Source organism: Mustela nigripes, chromosome 6, assembly GCF_022355385.1.
Source record: "Mustela nigripes isolate SB6536 chromosome 6, MUSNIG.SB6536, whole genome shotgun sequence".
Classification (NCBI taxonomy): Eukaryota; Metazoa; Chordata; class Mammalia; order Carnivora; family Mustelidae; genus Mustela; species Mustela nigripes.
Genome location: NC_081562.1, coordinates 33724577 through 33746167, shown reverse-complemented (window position 1 = coordinate 33746167; position 21591 = coordinate 33724577). Strand labels below are relative to the sequence as shown.

General features: G+C 34.0%; 1 protein-coding gene across 1 annotated transcript; it reads left to right on the top strand.

Moving 5' to 3' along the window:
• Window positions 1-765: 765 nt before the first annotated feature.
• On the top strand, window positions 766-21346 carry ALX1 (ALX homeobox 1). The gene is made up of 4 exons (XM_059404672.1): window positions 766-991; window positions 3873-4177; window positions 7135-7263; window positions 20723-21346. The coding sequence occupies exons 1-4, from the start codon at window positions 766-768 to the stop codon at window positions 21041-21043; spliced, it is 981 nt and encodes a 326-aa protein (XP_059260655.1). The 3' UTR covers window positions 21044-21346.
• Window positions 21347-21591: the final 245 nt, after the last annotated feature.

The window sequence follows — 21591 nt, the reverse complement described above, 5'->3', positions numbered from 1 at the left end:
GCGCGGAGAGCGCCGGGACGCCGCGCTCCTCCGGGTTAGAAGCAGAAGCCGCCCCTCCACCGCGGCCGACCCAGGGAAGAGCTGCCAACCTAACTGGCTTCTTGCGATTCGGGTTAATGTGGATCTTCCACATAAACGATTTACGGATGAAATAAAAGCCCTTTAGAGTAATACTTCCTTTCAAGTTCTTAAGACGCCTCTAAATCTTTCTGGTAGTGAGTGGCCGGCGTGGGGGCGGGGTGGGGAGCGGGTGTCGGGCAGCCGGCCCGGAAGGGCGCGGAGAGCAGGGAGTGGAGGGTTAACTGCTTTGCGATCTCACCAAGCTCTTCCGAAATGCCAGTCCGCTGTCGCGGCGACAATGTTTCTGGGTGTCGGGGGCCTCGTCCCTCCTGGCATTTGTCTGAAATGGAGCTGTCTGTCTAACCTAGGCCTGGACGCGCCCTGCCCGGGTAAGTGGGGGAAGGTGGGGGTGGGGTGAGGGCGGAGGGGGACCCTGGGTGGAGTTAGTCGCCTGCCTATTTTCATATTCATTAGAACTGGGAGGTTGCCCGTTGAGCCCAGCTGAGTTTCAAGATATAAAAGCAACTTCGGGTGCCCCCTCTCCATCCCGGACGTATTAAAGGGCTCGGAGCCGGGAAGCTCCCGGCGCCGCAGCGCTCGCTTCCCCTTCCCTCCTCGGCCCTCCCTTCTCCCGCCCACTTGCGCCCTCCCCCAGCGCTCTCCAGCCTCTGCGCCCCAGGAGCTCCGCGACAGCCTTCCAGGATTATGGAGTTTCTGAGCGAGAAGTTTGCCCTCAAGAGCCCGCCGAGTAAAAACAGTGACTTCTACATGGGCGCAGGAGGCGCGTTGGAGCACGTTATGGAGACGCTGGACAATGAGTCCTTTTACAGCAAAGCGTCCGCGGGCAAATGCGTGCAGGCCTTCGGGCCCCTGCCCCGCGCCGAGCATCACGTGCGCCTGGAGAGAGCCTCGCCTTGTCAGGAGAGCGGCGGTGAGTCGCCTGCCCGAGCCTCGGCCACCCTTCTGCAAACCCTAAGTGCGGGGAAGTGTCGGGACAGGCTAGCGGGGAGGAAGGAAGGAAGGAAGGATGGAAGGAAGGAAAGGGGGAGCGAGAGAGTCCGGAGGGCGGAGGAAGGCAGTGGAACAGTGAGCGTTTTAAGAAGCGGTGTTCTGGCTGCCGCCGACTTGGAAGGGCCAAGGAAGGACGAGGCGCTAGATTGCCTCCGCGCGGTTCCCTTTTAGCTGTCTAGGGCTGTCCCTTCTGGGTCCCGGACTCCCTCTGTCCAAGACCCAGGAGTAAACTGATAGCGCGGTAAAGAGTGTAATTGAGTCAAGACAGCGCTCTTCCTCTGTGAGCCCGACGCGCTGCCCTCGCAGACGGAGCAGAAATCGATCATAGCTCGTTAGAGGATGTCACTGTTGTCACGAACAAGAAACTTTGACTTCCTTTAGATGAAAAACCTTTTAAGGAAAGTTTCCCAAGACGTAGCAGTATTTCTCTTTGTGAAATTGGAAGATTGGTAGATTAACTTGTGTGAAGTTGTGACTTCTGATTTTTTGGGTTTGCAATACAGTACACATAATTTTTTTTCCCTAAACACATCACTTTCAGTAGCTTCGGATAAAGAATCCCCAATATAAGCACTCACTCCCGAACTCTGTATTGTCTATTTTTCTGACTCCACATTAAAAGTCACCTAAGAGCCCTCTCTCGGAATGCTTCTGGGTGAAATCTTCAACTTTGAACGGCCAAGTATCTCAAAGTCAAAATGTTATCAAAACAAACCATCTATCTTTTCTATCTTGTAACCCAATACAAACCTATTTTTTTAAGATCGAGACAGCTAAAGCAAGTTTACAATTCCAAGAGGACTTTTCCTTATCATTGTATATATTCCACAGTTAAGCTGTAAGGAGCGGGTTGCTTTAAAATAACAAACGAATTAAGTGTGAAATATTTACAACAAGCCTCCCGCCCCCTGTTTTAATGGAGAGTCAAAATCCAGCAAGGTACTGGCTCATAGGAGCTCATTTTCTAAATACTGTGTACACAGTAAGTTAAAAAAAAAAAAAAAAAAAAAAACAACCTCCTATCTTTTACTAATTCGACATTGCAAATTACTTTTCACTTGCAAGGTTGAACCAAAAGTATAGGTGGGAAGGACAGAGAAAATCAGTTAAATAGTTTGTCATTTATTTAGAAAGACACACGCAATTAATTTTTATTTTTATATGCTAATTTTTGGCTTTCTAGTTGTATTTCAGACTGCAGTATCTTTATTTTTGGAATTCTTACATGTATACGTAAAATTATTCCAATGGACAGGATTTTAAAAAACAAAAAACGATTCTCTGACGTCCTAACAATTGCTGGATGGGACTACATCCTATTTTAAATTGTCGGGAATCCAAAATAAGAAGAGAAATAGGCGATTCTTGATACCTTAACAACTTTTTAACAAATATCACACTTTTAGGTTGAATTTTAATAGGAAAGTATTAAGTAAGATGAATGTAGGCAGCAGTTCGCTAAATTTAGGAAAGCTCCTGTCTTTCTCCTGAGATGCCCTTAGCCTCACGGCTGCTTCCCCTCCCCCATCCCTAATTACCGAAGTTCCCCCATTTAACTCAGCCCTAGACAAAACCTTATTGTTAATCAGTCATGGCTCTTCTTTATATCTAGTTTTACATCACATCTTTTGCATAAAAGATATTAAGCATTTAAGTTATCTTAGGTCTTAAAGTTCAAAACATTGGTATAATGATTAGAACAGTTGCTAAAATATGTTATGAGATAATTTAAAAACAGACAAAAACGAAATAAGTATTGCAACTCTTTGGAAATTATTGTTCCAGCTGGGTTCTTTACTTTTTCAAAAACTCTTTGCAATTTCATTACGTGCGTCCATTGCATGTCTGTGTGTGTGTGTGGCACCATGTGATAGATTTTTGTTTTATATCATATTGCAAGCATGCAATCAAATCTGGAGGATATCACTGAGAGTGAAACACTCCTAAACAGAATGGAAGATGACATCTTTTGTTATCTTTTAATAGATGTTTTAATGTCTGCTTTAGGGAAAAATAAAGCTTTCTTTCTTAAAACATATTTTATGACTTAATCATATATATATATGACCTATTGAGAAAGAATCACAAGTGAGTTTTTACACTAAAGAAGTCTACTTAAATTTTATTCTGTTCTAAAAGAAGCACTTCCAGAAACTGACATGAAAGTCATTAATTTAGCAGGTCACTTTTTGAAAAAAACATTAAAAAGCAGACATGAATATACAGTCAAAATATTCAACATACAGTAGAAAAAAACCATATCTTAAATCTGTAGTCCATACCTTTTGTGTGGAGCAGGAAGATAACTTTTGGGAAGAGTTTGGATTTGGATTTAGAAGTATTGTTTTTAAAATTGAAATTTTTCAGTTTTTACAAATTGAACTGTCTTGAGCCATGTAAGTAGCTCAATTTTGTCTGCTGTGAATAAATACATACACTACTTATATTAAATATGGTTCACTTTTCAAAGATTAAGCTCAATTAAAAAAAAATCTAGAGCATCTTTTAATTTGATCACCTTATTTGATTCTAAATTATGTGCATAATCATTACATTAGCCCTGTAAAATAGAACTGTAAAATCTGGTAAATTATATGAGTTCCATGTCACACATTTTGAAATGGCTTTAAACCTGCCCAGAGTGGATTAATAATAGTGCCAGATATGATGTTTGAATTAATAATGGCACAGTAAATCATTAACAGACTGCTTTCCTGATGCTGTAAATGACTTCAACTTAATTTCTTCATTGAAATGTTTCACAATCCTCAGAACTGTTGTTTTCCCCCCTCTGGGTACAGTGAACTATGGGATCACTAAAGTAGAAGGACAGCCTCTTCACACCGAACTAAATAGAGCTATGGACAACTGTAACAGTCTCCGGATGTCTCCCGTGAAAGGGATGCCAGAAAAGGGAGAACTGGATGAACTTGGGGATAAATGTGACAGCAACGTATCCAGCAGTAAGAAGCGGAGACACCGAACCACCTTTACCAGCCTGCAGCTGGAGGAGCTGGAGAAGGTCTTTCAGAAAACCCATTACCCGGATGTATATGTCAGAGAACAGCTTGCTCTGAGGACAGAGCTCACGGAGGCCAGGGTGCAGGTAGGAGCCAAATGAAGGCCTTGGGTGTGTGTTGGGAGTGGGAGATACTGTTAGAATAATTCAGCGGTTGCATTTTGCCACAAAAGAAGAAACTAATTCTCCAACTAAAGGTATAGAACAATGTACTATATGCATGTAGGTCTACTAAAATTTCTTCTTCCTTGCAAAGAATTTAATCACTCATACAAAAACCTAAAAGAACACTTGACTTATTACATAGGCATACAAATTAATGATTATTTAAAAAAAAGAGAACATCATAAATATCTCTAATTTAAATATTAATTTTTAAAGGGCAAAACCCCAGAATCATAGCTATCTATTTACTAATACATTTATTTTATTTTGTTTTTTTTTCTATTTTATCAGACATTAAGGTTCTTTTTACATTACACACCAGATATTGGTAAATTCTTTGTGTAAGGGCCCATAGATCTATAATTTTATTAGGTTGGGGTTATAATAAAACAAAGAAAAAAATGAAACAGTCTTATAAATTTGCAATTGTTAAATATACAATAACTTATTTTTACTACACATAAAGAAAGGTCGTATAGCTCACTTGTAATTTTTCTAGCTCTAATAGTTGCCTTACCATTCCATTTTAACTTTGAAATGTAGATAGTTTGCATCTTTTTTGCAGAAGCAATAGAAATAATGCTCTTAAAGCAATTTAAAAATATATATTCAATTATATTTTAAGTTATACTCAAATCATCAAATTGAGTGGCACAATATACTCAACTTTTTAAATCATTTGAAAAAAATTATATTAAGTAAATTTCTATCTTTTAGACATATTTTATTTTTCTGGAGTTGGTATTCTTAAACAACATTTTATTGGTTCTCAAGTAACAACAATTTCAGGGAATCGCCTGTTTCTTTGTGCATTTTTACTACGCCAAATAGGAGAATATTAAAGTTTGCAATTCCCATACAGTATAAGAATAGAGAAATGAATAAAATAGTGAAGAATTTTGTCATGAGAGTAATAGTGTTTCTTCTGAAGATTAAGCCATTGCAAGGCCATTTCATCATTAAAGGCAGCATTTGGTGGTGTGGGAATACCAAGCAGCAGGATTTTTCTTTAGCTTGTAGAGAGAATAGTTACTTTATTTTAGTTCAGGAAGTAAATTTACAGAAAGTTGATGCTAATGAAGAATTCTGAATTGTCAAGTGTTAACATCAGTCCCATGTGTGTGCTATTTTATTATTATTTTTTTTTGCCTTGTGTTCATATGTTTGGATTAGTTTTACTTGTAACCATAGAAAAATTTGTTTACTTATAGAGTGATCAGCTGTGCAAAATGGATGTTTTCGCCTTAATATTTCATCAACTCCTGATTAATTTTTGTCTAAAAACATGCACAGAGAGCCAACCTGAACGTAATTTATTCAGGTTTTCACTTTTTGGCTTTTCGTATCAGAGTGATAATTCATACCTATTTTAAGGAGATTGTAAAGATCTCTTTTCTCAATGAAAAAAAAAGAAAAATTTCATTACTAAATTCCCTTACTATACTCCTAGTGTCTGTGAAGACAGGGAGAAAATATTTTATGTTTTGTTTTGTTGTTATTATGGGCCCTAGGCATTGTGTGTAATACACCTTTACCAGCAGTGTTCTAAGAAACAATACTGAACATGTAGCTCTCATAGCCTTATTTTAATTGCTGGAAACTAAGGTGCCACCTTAAATTTGCAGCACATGCTTGCATATCGAACTGAGGCTTAATATGTATGCAAAAGTATGATGGTAAAGATAGAGAAGATTATAATTGATTATGAAAAAGTAAAAATTTTAAGTAAATTTTAACAGTCTGCACTTTGATATGTGATTTCCAGCTTCTTTTGTAAGTATTTTGTATTCTGAACATAGTTCAGAAGAGCTGAAGAGCTTCCTGACAGCTGCTTGTGAAATGTCTACTCAAAAATATCAAATAACACATACTGAATATAACTTTTTGTGTCTCCCTTTAATACATTAAAATATTAAGTGAAGATTCTGGAGAGTTCCACGTGTGAATTAGTGATGAGGAAGATGGTTATTATGATAAATATTATTAGTATAGAAATAGAGAAATTTGGATGAGAGCTTAGTGATCCTATAGAGGCTCTAGTAACTAATAGGCTTTCTTGAACGTGGGTGTATCTTCCCATTTATCCTATTATTTGTGTTACCTCTAAGTCTCTTATATTGGAAAAATGATTTGGAGATTTTTGAACTTTTCTTATAAGGGAAGATAAGTATTATAAGTAGTGTAATTTATGTAATAAGCACATTTGTATATTTTAAACCAGAGTTCAATTTCAGATGGTTCCATTTTACCTATAGTCTTTATCATGCTCAATCTAATATGTGATCTTAATATTTTTTGTTTCTAAATAATCATATTTCTGCCAGTACCATATGTTTGGATGTAATCTTAGTGTTTAAATTTTTCCAAGATTATCTAAGGTATGGGTAGAACCCAACACAGTCTTCACTCTGTGACATGTTCTAAAGATAATTGTTTTGACAGATCCAGATATTAATTTGGTTATAGTTTGACTGGGTTAATGTTATGTGCATAACCCCATACTAAAAAACCATGAATGTCTTCCAGATTTGCAGCATTCTCTGAGAGGAAAATTATCTATGATAATTTGGAGACATAAGGAGTCTTCCAAATCATATAATCTAATTACTTTTTATTTTCCAAAATGAAAAAAGAGTCTGAGACATAGTAAATATTTTTTTTAAAGTATCTCCTCCCTTTCTATTAATTTATATTGCCTCATGGACATACCACTTACCAGGGTGAAATAGAAAGTAAAACTTGTGGCTACTTTTGTGACATAGATTTATTTCTTAGTGATTTTATACACCTGGTTTGTTCTTTCTGATCTGTGGCTTTTAATAACACCATTGCATTTTCAAATATTCCTCATCTAAAATTCTACTTTTTAAAAAAAATAGGTTTGGTTTCAAAATCGAAGGGCCAAGTGGAGAAAAAGAGAACGTTATGGCCAAATACAACAAGCTAAAAGCCATTTTGCTGCCACCTATGATATATCAGTTTTGCCAAGGACTGACAGCTATCCACAGGTATGGTAAACGTCACAGAATACTGATTGCAAAAAATAGATGTGGTTTGTATATTCCTAAAAGGAATATTATTATTGGCTTTATTATGTTTGATGCAATAGTCAGAATGAAAATGTTAACCTCCAGAAGACTTTTTGCATGTTTGTTAAATGCTTATTTTACTAAAATATTTATTTCATTATTATTTACTTTTGGAGCCATTTGTTCAAAAATATTTTAGGGTCCCTTCCTTATCACACATTGCCAACAACTGAAGTAGCATCATTCACAGTATAAACCTTTTAATTAGTCTACATTTTAACTATTCAGACTCATTTCTTTTGTTAACTTTTTTAACAAATAAATAAAGCATTGCTTGGCGTGCTGTCTTTGTGGCTAATGTTTTATGAGCCATCCCCTAACCTAGTGGTAGTGTGGTCTATGAAACCTTCAGTTCCACTTAAAAATAACTCTTTTTCTATGTTGTCTTTCTAGCTTTGTTTCTAGTCCATTGTTTCAGGGAAACATTTAGCCTTTGGTTACTTAAAACATATATAGGATTAGTACTGAAGATTATTTTAAAAATTTACCACATTTAAAAACACATTCAGGGATGCCTGGGTGGCTCAGTTGGTTGAGCAGCTGCCTTCGGCTCAGGACATGATCCCAGCGTCCTGGGATCGAGTCCCACATCGGGCTCCTTGCTCGGCAGGGAGTCTGCTTCTCCCTCTGTGTCTGCCTGTGTTCACTCTCTCTCCCTCTCTCTTTCTGACAAATAAATAAAATCTTTAAAAAACAACAACAACAAAAAAAAAAAACCAAATTCACCCCTTTCTATGGGAGTTCTCATCTCATTTTAAAGAGCATGTAGAAATTCCTTTTCTTCTCATTATTTCCCTTTAATTTTGAGGGTTTTTTTTCTTTCTCACAGTTTGTAATTCATGTAAACAAGATACATTTTATCTTTTTAATTGGACATTCATTTTTCCTATTACTGAGTTATAGTATTCAGAACTATATTTGATACATAATAAGGAACACTTGTATTATAAGGAGCGAGATATTTGTTATTTCATTCCTTACTGTTTAAGGATATACATTGTTACAGACCATTTTGAAAACAAATATGTAATGTATATGCTCGGGGAAGACCTTGACAGTCCAGTAACCAAATCTTTGCTGCCTAAAACTGAAGGGTATTCATTTTCTTCAACTCTAAGTTGAAGTTCATACCTTGTGAGCACAAATTCAGTCCTTTAGCTTTGTGCATCCTTCTATTCTGATGCTTTTTATGATTCTTAAAAATCTATTTTGAGAGCTTCATCCTTCCAGATAAATTCACCAAATTTATTAATGTATTATCATATGTGAGTAAAAGCCTCAGAGATCACCTGGTTCTGTCCTTCTAAACGTTAGGAAACGAGACCCATGGGGAGTTAAGGAATCGGCCCGTGATGACAGCAATGACCTGTGATCACAGGAGTGTCCTCACAGGACAGCCTGTGAAGGGCTGCTGCAGTTAAGCCTTGCCACTGCAGTCTACCAGAAGACGACAGGAGCTTCGGAATAAATGTCCACACCTGCCCTCAGGAGAACCTTGTTTTTCTTACTCTAGGAATTTATCTTAAAGGAGTTCCTTCTTTTCCTCCAGTTTAAAAGCATATGTGTATATATATATATACATATATATATATATGCCTTTAAATATATAATAAATGTTATATATTTTATATATATACAGTGACCAAATTTTATAAATTATATAAATATTTTATATATATGTCTTTAAATATATAATAAATATTATATATTTTATATATATACACATATGCCTTTAAATATATAATACACATTTTATATATATATATATATTCTGCTCCTTATCAACATAGGGCAAATGAGCTTTGATTCACCCAATAGTTTTGAGTGTCCTAAATGAGTAGTGAACAAAGTGCTGTGAGGAAGTCTCCCTGGTAGGTTCTAAGCTCCCTGAGAGCAGGCACTGTGGTGGGTTCGTGATTGTTAACACAGCCAAGACCCTTCCTTATAGGATCAGGCCGTGTTCTGAGAGGGTTACGTGGAGTAACTCATTTCATCCTTATCACGATCTTACACAATAGGTGTTCTTGATGAATTCTCCTCATTTTCCATATGAGTAAACTGAGACACAGAGAGGGGAGATACTTACCTTCATTAGGGACGAAGCTGGGATCTATCTCATCGCAGGCAGTCTGGCTCCCACGTGCAAGATCTTAACCCATCCCATAGACTCTCTCCCAACGGCTGTGTTGAAAAGATGGAATAATTAATAAATGAATACCAAAGGAGCGTAAAGCTTAAGTTGCATTAGGCAGGTTTGCAGTTTTGCTCAGGGGAGCAGAAACTGAACACAGAATCAGTAAAATAACAATGAATATGACCGGGATAGTGTGTATTGGCAGGTATTTGAGATATTTCGAACTACTTCACTGTGATAAATTTAGAAATAGTAAAGTTACAAATTAATGAACTCTTTTCAAATGAACTTCATATACTCTTACTAGTCAAGTGTGCTCCATCACACTTCTTGACTACAACATACTTTTTTTTGCATCTTTTTATTTTGGTTTTCGTTTTTTTCCTGGGAAACCCCATTTCCGTTTGTTTGTGTGTGTGTTTTTTTTTCCCCACTTCCCTGTGCCTTGCTGGTGGTTGCCTTATCTCTAACTTAACTTTCTTCTTCAGTGCAACATAAAACATTTAGAAGAGTGCCGGGCACGAACTAAACTCTTTATAAGGGCTTAATGTAACTTAATACACTCTTAGTCATTCTTTTTCCTAGGATTATCTTGCCATTGTGTTACTGTGCCTCATAGCTTTAGAGATGGTCTGTTAGCACACTGAGGTAACCTGCTAGTACCTCAAGTACTAAGTGCCTCAAGCAGGAAGGGAGATGGTACAATCAAATTATACGTTTGATAGTCTTTTTCATTCCAACAAAGGATTAATTTAAAAATTTCCCTTCACAAGTCATGGGAATTTTGCACCGATTTTCCTTGTGGTTTCTCCAAAATTTATGTACAGTGGTTATATCAACTCTTAAATTAAGTATGGTAACACAGGCATCACATGCTGAAGTTACTGTTTTTGAAGTTATTTTGACAGTATAATTCATCAACAGTAATAAAACTCAATACTGTAAAATCTATTGTAACTTTTTATATTGGTAAGTTATTAGACATTTGGTTGCCAAAAATACTGAAATCAGAATGTCTCTCACTCCCCAGTGTGGGTATTGGATAAAGTCAGGAAAATTCCATCTGAACTTAAAAATATGTGGTTGACTTTTTTTTTATTTTGAAGAAATAATTATGCCAAGATCATGTCTCGCAAGCTTCAGCCTAAAGGAAACTTTTTTTTTTGAGCATGTGCCTTGAAAATAGAAATTATAATCAGAAAAATAAGAACCCAAACAGAATCCAACAACTTAGTGCAGTAAGACACTGAGCTTGGTTACTGTTACTAATTACAGAAAAAAATATTAATTACCAAAAAGTTGGAAACTAGAAACAGGACAGAAATAAAGAACTAACAATCTGGCAGGAAAACAAAAGCTTACACAGAAATACATGAAAACAGAAATGGTTGAGAAAATGGTCTCTTCAGATCTGTTCAATGTGGATAATAATCTTGCCAACTATAAAAGTATCTCTATATAACCTATAATAGGTTTATTTATGAATATAATTAATATTTTCTAAAGTGTTCTAAATACTTTGTTTCCATTGATCTCATTAAAAAATAGTAACAACAGCCCTACTGGTAAAATTAATACCTAGCAGTTGAGGGCTTATTTTAACCCAGGCTTCTTTCGTATGGCCATTAACTCATTGAACTTAAGTCCAGATTTTCTGAGTGCAGGGGTTCAGAGCTCTTTAAGCACCATCACTGAGCAATGAAATATTTCAGTTTTGACCCTAAAAGACCAAATCATTTTGGAAAGCAAGCATGCTTTCATTTTTAAATATATAAAATAATGATATAAAGCATTTAAAAAATGTAAACACTTTTTAGACTGTTTTCAGGTATTCTTTTTAAAAAAGTATTTGTTTCAAAAAAAGATTACAACAGTATTAAGCAAATTATGTATACACTGAATAGATGTGAAAAAAAGTCGTTTCACTTCAACATTCTGGAATATCTTATGAACCCCAAACTAATCAATTTCAGTAAAAAGAGATAATTTCTGGATCTCTGGGGTCCTTAGCAGTTCACTTTCCCTCTCTGAGTCTCAATTTCTTCCTCCGTTGAAAGAAATAGATTACAAAGATTTTGCAGAACACTTTCAACTTAATTTTTTTTTTCTTCCAGAGTCATTTGCATTTTAGGCAACAAATATATGCTAGGTACTGTGTGAGGCACGGGTTATATAAATGATCCAGACAAAATATCTTCCTTTTTGGTCAAGATTACAAATTTGGTCAAAATTTCATACCAAATTCTGCAGACACTTCTTAATGCAACCCACACCCAGCAGACCAAAAGGACCTATGTAATTTTGTCTTAGAGTTGAAAAAGCAAGCATCTATCAAGAGTAGATTCTAATTTATTTCTCCCTTATGGACACCAAATCATTTTTTAAAATAATTATTTTGTTGAATAAAATAGTTTTCAAGATCTAAACATTTTCTGGAGGATTAGAGCCAGCCTTCATTCTTAAAAGAATCTCTAGTTTCATGACCTTAGGTTTGGCTTAGATCACATGTGCATCAACTTTATCATTTACTTTCTGGGTAACTTTGGGTAAGTCTCCTGACTTCCTTGATCTTCAGATTTTTTCTTTGTAAACAGAGATATTATCGGTGCAAGAGTTGGTGGTGTGGAGGATTACTTTTTCTTATTTGTGAAGATTAAATGGATTTCCAAACAATCGGTACAACCAAGTCATGGAACTTGAGGAGGACCAGGTGTTAATGTTTGACTATGGGCTTCACAGCCAGGGACTTGTGGGTTCAGATCCTGACTCTGCTACTTAATAGATTTTAGAACTTTGGCAAATGAATTAACCTCTAGGCATTTTTCTCCTCATTTATAAAATGGGTATACAAGTTCATACGATGTTCGTGAAGATTAGAAACAGAAGTTTCTGCCAAGTACTTAGGACATTGCCTAGTACATAATGAGTGCTCAATAAGTAGTAACAACTCTATAATAGCCATTAGTCATTATTGATTATCCAGTAGAGAGGTAGCTAAGGGGTGTGAATGTTCTGTTATTACAGCTAAACTAATCCGATTTTTGAGTAAATCACTACTTAAGGGTCTAGGGAAGATCAGATTTAGTTAAATGTACTTTCCTCTTTAAATTAAGATAACCAAATACGGTACTTTAAGAAATGTTTGAGTGTATTCTTAATCCACCAAAATTATTTTCTCATGAAGAAAATATTTTCATCAAAAATTTTTAAAAGGTTTGAAGTTGTTTCCCATCAAAATTTTCCATAGGGTTTTACTTAGTGTATAGTGAGAATCATAACTAAATCTTTGTTTACATAATATATAACAGGACCCATGCAGTGTCTTGCTTTCTGTTGTTTAATAGATGACTTAATAAATGTATGCCACTGGGAGTTTGAACATACCAAAGATTGGATTCAAGTTATAAATAATTTATATATATGTATATTTATTTATATTATGTGTATATATATATATATATATATAGTCATTGGAGCAACTTAAAATACAGATGAACACTGTACAGTATTTCTAGTTTAATAAATTCTGTTTCAAAAATTGTAATTTACAGTTTTTTAAGGAAATGTTAATGTTTCTATAAAATAGTGATTATGAAAATATTGTTCACTCTGCCCCTTTTAAGAGTAGCATCAGCTCTCTACTAATTTGAAAGGTTCCCTTAAGCTAAAGAAAGAATATTGTCTCCTTCAGCCACTGTGGTTTAGCAATTGAAAGGCATCTGAAACAGTAAATAAATAACCAGTAATCTTTTTTTAATGTTGGTAATGTAGCTATACTTGATGTATTGTATAATAAATATTCTCATATTTGTGAGACAACCAATAAAATGGTCCCACAGTGATACAGTGAAACTTCTCTTAGGAGGAATGGAGGGACAAAAATATTAACATCATTGGGTCAACAAGTCATATTAATATGAAATTGCTAATATAATTTAATGTATAAAAATATACAAGCTGTATAACAATTTTTATGAAGAATATTTCATATACATGTATAAGTATATATTAAAAATAAGTTACATGTAACATGAAGCAGGTATTGTCAACATTTGAGTATATTACCAAAATAAATAATAAGGCAAATGCAAAAATAAATTATTGAAGAGTGCTATTGTTGCTTATACATTTAAAAACTATCTCACAGGGGATGGAGAAGAACCGGGAGGGAAATTAAGCCTGAGAAGTCTATGACAACGATCTGTAGGTTAAAATCTGCAGCACATGCTGTTATTATTAATATGAACTCACAATATATTTTATTTTATTATTTTTTTAACTTAATTTTATTTTTTCAGTGTTCCCAGATTCATTGTTTATGCACCACACCCAGTGCTCCATGCAATACGTGCCCTCCTTAACTTAGAATATGTTTTAATTCAGAGGTTTTGCTTGCCATATTTATTAAGCCTCATGTAGCCTCTAAATTTAAAAATAGTCTGTGCATATTGGATTTATATTTTAAATTATTAATTCACAATGGAAACTTAGTTTATATTTTAATCTTTGTTTCTTATAATTGTAGATTTTGTTTTAACTGGAGAATTGTGTCATTAAAAATGAATCAAGCACTGTCAACAATGGCTATCATGCATATATTAAAATACATAAAAAATACTGTGATAGTTAATTGGAAAATACTCCATGTTGATCATTGTTGCTGAATAATGAGCAAAATAGCAAATCCTATTATCTTATTCTGTCCTTAAGTGAGTTGATTTGAAAAGTGTTGTTTTAGGAATATAAAGTAAGATTTCCCACTAGTCTTTTTAATGACCATAACTACCATACAGTTTAAGAATGCATCCAACACTAAAAGAAGAGAAAAAGTATGTCCTTAATGTTTCTTAGGCTTTTGAGTTGGAGCACCTATTTCAAATAGTGTTTAAGTAATGCAAAATTTAAACACATTAATGTGATGTCATTCTGAAAATTTCCAGACATTAACATTTCTTATCAAGATTAGTGCTTTTAATTTTTGCACTAAAATATATATATATATATATATATATATATATATATATATATATACTTACTTTTCTGTAAAGCAGTTTTCTACTCAGATTTTTAGTCTCATATGATTGTTATATCTTACAGTGATTTTTTTTAATGGAAAATTCACTGTTCCTTGTTCCAAATCTCTGCACATATTTCTAAGATGAAATTTTATTTAAAAAATTAAAGTAGCAACCAGTATTTAATATATGACTTTTTCCTGATAAGTAATTTCTAATCACTACATCTTAATGATACTATATGTTTAAAAGGTATACTTTTGAAATTTTTGAAATGTAAATTGGTTCCAAAATAATCTTAATAGTTTTATATTATCTGAATTTTTTAATGTGAAAATTACAGCTAATTAATAGGCACTGATGAAAATGTACCCTCATTTCTATCTTAGGTATACCTCAATGTGCTCAGATAAATCTTTTCACTTTGTAATTAATTTAATTGGGATTTTTTTTTTTTTTTTCAGATGGACAAACTGTCAGTGTTTGAGAATTATTCACTTATTCTCTGGTAGCGAGTGAGACTTACTCACTGGTAGCAAGTTCACTATTTAGAAAAACATTTATACTCTTTCTCCCTGCCAGGAACTTCTTGATGTAGTTACTAGAAAAGTTATTAGAACCCTAAAATCAGTCAACAGCTAAAAATATCTTCAAGTTACTAAGTGTATGATTCTTATTAACATTTTATCACCCTAAATTTTAAAGGGAGGGTTATGCTAATAAAGAATTTAATGGCCTTTTAAAAAATTAAACTGTTTTTGCAGAAAGTCATGTTAGCCTTTTTTAAAGAGACCATATAAAAATCTGGTCAATTATAGAAGTGATAATGTGGTAGTAAATCTATATAATAAGTTCAATAATATACAAAGTGGTCAATAAATGTAAACAGTCTTTCAAAGAGGAAAACCAAAACCAACTTTGGGATTTTAATGCAAAGAAGCTATTGCTAAAGCATTATTACAGATAGCTCTCTGTGAATCCTTGACCTGTGTTTTTTTAAAGCAACCTTTAACTCCCACAAGGACATGTGTAGGCATATGTTGTGAAGGTAGTATGAGTATAGCATGTGTGTGTGGGCTCTGTGTGTGTATGTGTGTACATATGGATGTTGGTGGCAAGTAAGAGCAATTTATATATAGAAAAGGAGTAAGGTTAAATAAACTTGTTTTAGTAGAAAAATATTTAGTTTTAGAGTTGCTTTAAAATTAGGGAATGATTGTTACTCATTGATTTCATGTTATTAAGTGTGTCTCTTAGATACAGATTAAATTCCATAGGGTAGTGGCTTCTAAACTGCAGTAACATTAGGAAATAGAATATGTAATTCTGTCATGAAACTGTTTTTTATATATCATGGTACTTTACAGCTAATGCAAAGAGAAACAAACTTGCATTTCTTTTAAAAGGTTTTTTTCAAATATGAAAAGTTGCTTACTATAATAAAATCAGTAAATATATTAGAAACATACACTACATTTTTAATATATTAAAATTTCGTTTGTAGTTTTGATTACAAAAGAATATATCAAGTTTCTAAGGTGAAGGTAAATAAGATTTATAATTTCTCAGTCATTATTTACCATATGATTTCAACACATGAATATATATCCACAGTGAAAAACTCTTTGTGTGTTTGTGGTATGTGTGTGTGTGTGTGTGTGTGTGTGTGTGCATAAAATACAAATACATGTTGACCCTTTCTTTCCTATATATTACTTTTTAATTCCTTGGAAGAAAAATGAGTGTTAAATGAATTTTATTTCTATTTGGAAAGAATCAGACAAAACAACAACAACAACAACAACTTTCCTCCTAAATTCAAAGTCATGGGATAATTAAATTTTAACCTTTTATTTGATTAGAAAAACATTAAGGGGCACGTGTTCAGAGTAGAGTGTAGTAAGTCATCCGAACCTCCATTCATGCTCATGAGATACAGTTGGCTAAGTTCCTGGACATGCTTTGAACCGTACCCCTAGAACTTTTGTAAAACGTTGTGAAGCACGTTAAAACATGGAATGTTTTTAGATTTTCTAATTCTTTTAAACACAATAAAGAAGAAAAAATGTAAAGGGGTCTTTTTTTCTCTTTTTTTGGCACATTGGAAAGTAAGACGTGGATATTATTTAATAATGGTATTCCTGGTTGTGAAGCTACTTAATATTTTGCAGTTAGAGGCCTGAAAAAAAAAACAAACCCTAAAATTTATTTGGTACTGAGCTCCACCATTGTAGGTGTCTCTGAAATAGTCCAAGAAAGAAAAGTAGTGATCCTATTTAGGAAAAAAAAAAAATGTATTCTTTCATTCCAACATCTAATAGCAAATATATTTCTTCTAATGAGTTAGCGAGATTTTTGTGTGGCTTCTCTGTTAACAAATATATATACAGTTTTAGACCATAGGCCTTGTAGGTTCGAGCCCATAGTTTTAACATGACCACTTGTATAAAAATAGAATTGGTGGAGGAGTGGAGGTCTCATAGACTGAGCCTACCTTGACAGCAGATCTATTCAACCACAAGCTCTAACAGCTTTCTTATTTGATCAAATACTGCCTTTGAGGAATGTTTGAGAAAAAGAGACTTGTGTCATGATTGCCTAAGCTATTTGAAGATTTTCACATGAAAGAAGGATGCTACCTCTTCTGTATCATTTTTAAAGAACGGAAATAGAAGTGATAGAGGAAGATAGCAGCTCACTTTTTTACAGAGCGCCCCTAAAGGGAATGAAAAATTTTTAAAGAGGTGAGCTTCTTATCACAAGAATGAAATATAATTGAAAGTGTACGAGGGTTTTTTTGCCTTTTGAAGGAAGCTGGACTTCAGTAGTGTCTCTTAATCCCAGGTGATTTTCAGAATTCCTGTAATATTGTCATTGCTCTCATTTTAATACAAATCCCATAAGTCGCACCCCATGCTTAATGGGTCAGAATCTCCAAGAATATGTATCTATGATGAAGAATAAGTACTTGATAGGAAATAAAACTACCTAGAGAAATACAGTCAATAGTGTCTAGGGATGAAATTTTCATGATAATTGTCAAGATTATACAGAATCGTGATTTTGGAGCTCATATCATGAAACAAATTTAGATATATTAGCATAAATTGTCCATAAAATTTTGGTTATACCTGCAAGATGGATCAGTTCAAATTTCACATTCCTCAAGTTTTTTTCAGTCATTTAATAAATGTATATGAAGTGCTTATTATGTATTGTGTTAAGCTGAAGGATGAATAAAAAGTTATGAGCAAACATTGGGGTTTTTGCTGTCAGAGAATAGAGCCTATGAACCCCCACAAAGCTAAATTTAGGAATAAGTAAATAAATAATTTCAGCTTGTAAGACTAGTTTTTATATCATTGTTGCATTCCTTAAGATTTGTTGCGTTCAGATTTGACCTCTACCATTGGACTTACACATCTTGTGGAAGGTTCTTAAGCTCTCTGTTCTGTAGTTTTACCTTTTACAAAATGGGGCTACTAAAAGCAAAGAAGCATCTTTTAGTGTGTAGAAATGATGAGGAGTCCTCACAGTACATCTAATACCATGCATGCAGTAATTAATTGATAGCCATTAGCTGTCATGAGGATGATTTTGATGGTTGTCATCAGATCTTTAATCACCCAGAAGGAATGCTTCAGAGGAAGCAAAACCTCAATTCATTGGGGATATTGTCTTTTTATGATTTGGATCTAACTTTTGATATCAAAACCAACTAAAACCCTAACGTCAGAGGAAGCCAGGAATTTTTAAATGAAAGAAAGATATGGGGTGGAGGAGATAGAGATCAGGAGATAGGACATACCAGTAAAAATGTGCAACATTATCACTACCCCAGGGACTATTTGGGTATCTTCTCAAATCCAACTAAAATATTGCTGTAGTAATGTGATTTACCAGTCTGTTCTGTTAAGAAAACATTTCTTTCTATATGCTAGAAATTCTGTCACCAAAAGTAGCACATTTAACTTGTTTGACCATGTCCAGATAAGAAGTTTTGATCAAACTAAAAATATTTGTTTGTGCCAGGGAAACTGGAGATTAATATGAATTATTATGACTTATATGAATATGAATTATAATAGATTAATATGAATTATTTTAGGGAGATTAATTAATAGATTAATATGAATTCTTTAGGGAGAGAACACTTTCTTAATTTACATTCATAGATTACTTTCCTTGCCTTTATCATCCTCACTTCCTTTTTTTAAACTTAGTTATTAAATACATTTCTGTGCATTTAAAATATGATAGATGATTTTAATAATAAATTTCAGCAATACTATATATAAATTGAGGAACCCTCTAACAAACTTAAAATGTAAATAATCTTTCTCTACCTCTATTTTGCCTTTCACTTATTTTTTCAAAAATAAGCAAGCTAGTTCACTTTCATTTCCTGAAAGCCCTTTTGTCAGACATGTGACTGTGGGTTTTGCAGTGTAGCACAATGTTTGATTGAATGTCAGAGGAAAATCACCCAGATCAAGTTAGAAGAGCTAGGTTGACAGAGTAATGACATTAACAGTCCCTCTTACTGGTTTGAGATACATAACTCAGCAATCAGTGGCACCAGTCATTATATTTTGGCTAAAGTGGGATGCATTTAGTACAATCAGCCCAAATTAAAACAACATAACCCATGGTGACTTAAAGATTAATAAAATGTGCAAACCATTATATATATCTATAGATATGTTTCACAGGTTTAATATATTTAAAGCAGCTTATAAATATATTTATATAAATATTTCTGAAATAACACTGAAGTGAGCATTGTGCCAATCTTTGAAGTCCCAACTAAGAGATGAAATTAGTTGTTCAAATTTTCTCTTATGTTTGAAACTGGTTAAGCAGTCTTTTCTTGAGTGATAGAGTAACATCTCCACCAGTGCCATGTAGAAGATTCAGTGACATTTTATGCTATTAATTGAAAATAAGTTGTCCTAAAAAGAAGGATTTAAGTGTGAGTATTGTGAAACTACACCGGAGGTTATATGCAGTAGACTGGAATCTTTATGTAAAAATAAATATAAGCAAACATTATTTGTATATGTGTTAAAAACAATTGAGGATATGATACTAATTATCCTGATTTTTTAAAAAGGAAGCCAGATGTGATAAACATAGGTATTACTGCTCTTGTAATTCAAATTTTTGTGATAGTATTGCAGTTTTAAAGTTTTGTTTTCTAAGGCTCAAACTCTCATTTCCCTCAGCTACTACTGCTTGCATGTTTTTTCTCTGTGCTTCTCAGTAATGCATGTGATCACTTTTTTTTTTCCTTGTCTTTGTTTGAATAGTTGATCTAAGATTCCTCCTATTTAAAACTCGTATTATACAAATTCTACTTAGTGTCTCCTTTACCTGCAAGTAAATTTAGAGAAATTTGTGTTTGTTGTTTCCTAATACTAAGAAATGTGAATTTTCTGCACACAAGTGACGATCTAGTTTTCAGTCTTAAATAAAATGTTATATAGTACTTTAATTGTACTCTTATGATATTTTTGCTAGTACCCACATATTTTTTCAGTTGTGTTTTCATTATTTGGTAATGGTCATGTTTTAGAATTTTAAATTATTTTACATGTCATAATTCTGTTGTAACCTCACCATATCGTAGATAAAGCATAGAAAAAATGTGTAAAATATGTATATATTTCTCATATTCACAGAGCTATGTATTTAAGACTATAGGAAATAGAAGGCAATGAAAGACTAAACATTCCCAATAATGAGTTTGATTAAAGAATCTACAGAGTAAATATCAGGAATGGGAAGCTGCCACACTGAGTCAAACTGCAGAACTTCAGATAATGCAATTGTGTCATTGAGTTTAGAAAGATAAGCTATATTTAAACTTAAAACCTTATTTTAAACTGCTCTTCTAAACACATGGATTTGTCGTGAATCTTGACTAAATCTAGATTTCATTTTAAAAATCACGACTATAAAAAGAATCCTCAAGAGACTGACATGTTCTGAGAGTATTTGATGTCAGATATGTGGGTTTTGGTGATCTATTACAGTATAACAGATTGGAAGAATCTTCCAAATAATTACTTTTTAGTAATTACTTTATGTACTCAGAATGTCATTACAGACCACCCAATGGGAGCAAACAACGAATAGCTGACAAAATTGAGTCAACCCTGTTTAACAAATGTAAGGGAACAAAAGTGAGAATGCGTAAATGTAATATTTGTTGTTTTATATATTCCAGATTCAGAACAATTTGTGGGCAGGAAATGCGAGTGGTGGTTCTGTGGTTACTTCATGCATGTTACCACGTGACACGTCCTCCTGCATGACGCCTTATTCTCACTCGCCTCGGACAGATTCCAGTTACACAGGGTTTTCAAACCACCAGAACCAGTTCAGCCACGTGCCCCTCAACAATTTTTTCACTGACTCTCTTCTTACTGGGGCTACCAATGGACATGCATTTGAAACAAAGCCAGAATTCGAAAGGAGGTCTTCCAGTATCGCAGTTCTTCGAATGAAAGCCAAGGAGCACACTGCCAATATTTCATGGGCCATGTAACATACAGTACTCTTTTATTTTTCCTTTAATGGCAAAGTAAAACATTCTATTTCTCATATTTAAAGGATACCACAATAAGCTGCTGTGTGTGGAATTGCTAAAGGTCAAGATATACAGTGAGACCAGCTTAAATGAATAGTTGTTATTATTTAACATTAAAATCTAAGAATGAACCTCTGAAAAGACTAAATAGGTTTACCATCCATCAGTCTCCACAAACTCTGTTTTAGTAGTAAATTTTTTTTTCTATTGTACAAGTCGATGAAATACGACCATGCAACTTCTTAAAAGAATAAATGTATTAAACAAATTCCTCTGTTATAGATTGATTTATGTCAGTTCTGTATAACAAGAAATCCCTTGTAAAATAATATCTGATAAAGGAGGAAATGCACTGGGAAAGTGTCAAGATACCAAAGCTGTCAGGTAAATATTGAAGCAGGGTGTTTTGGGGAGTTGACTATTATTTCTCTCTCTCTGGCTCTAAGACACAATGGGCATATCCCCCGTTGCTGAGAATTTATCTGCAGGCCTAAAAGATTTTTTTA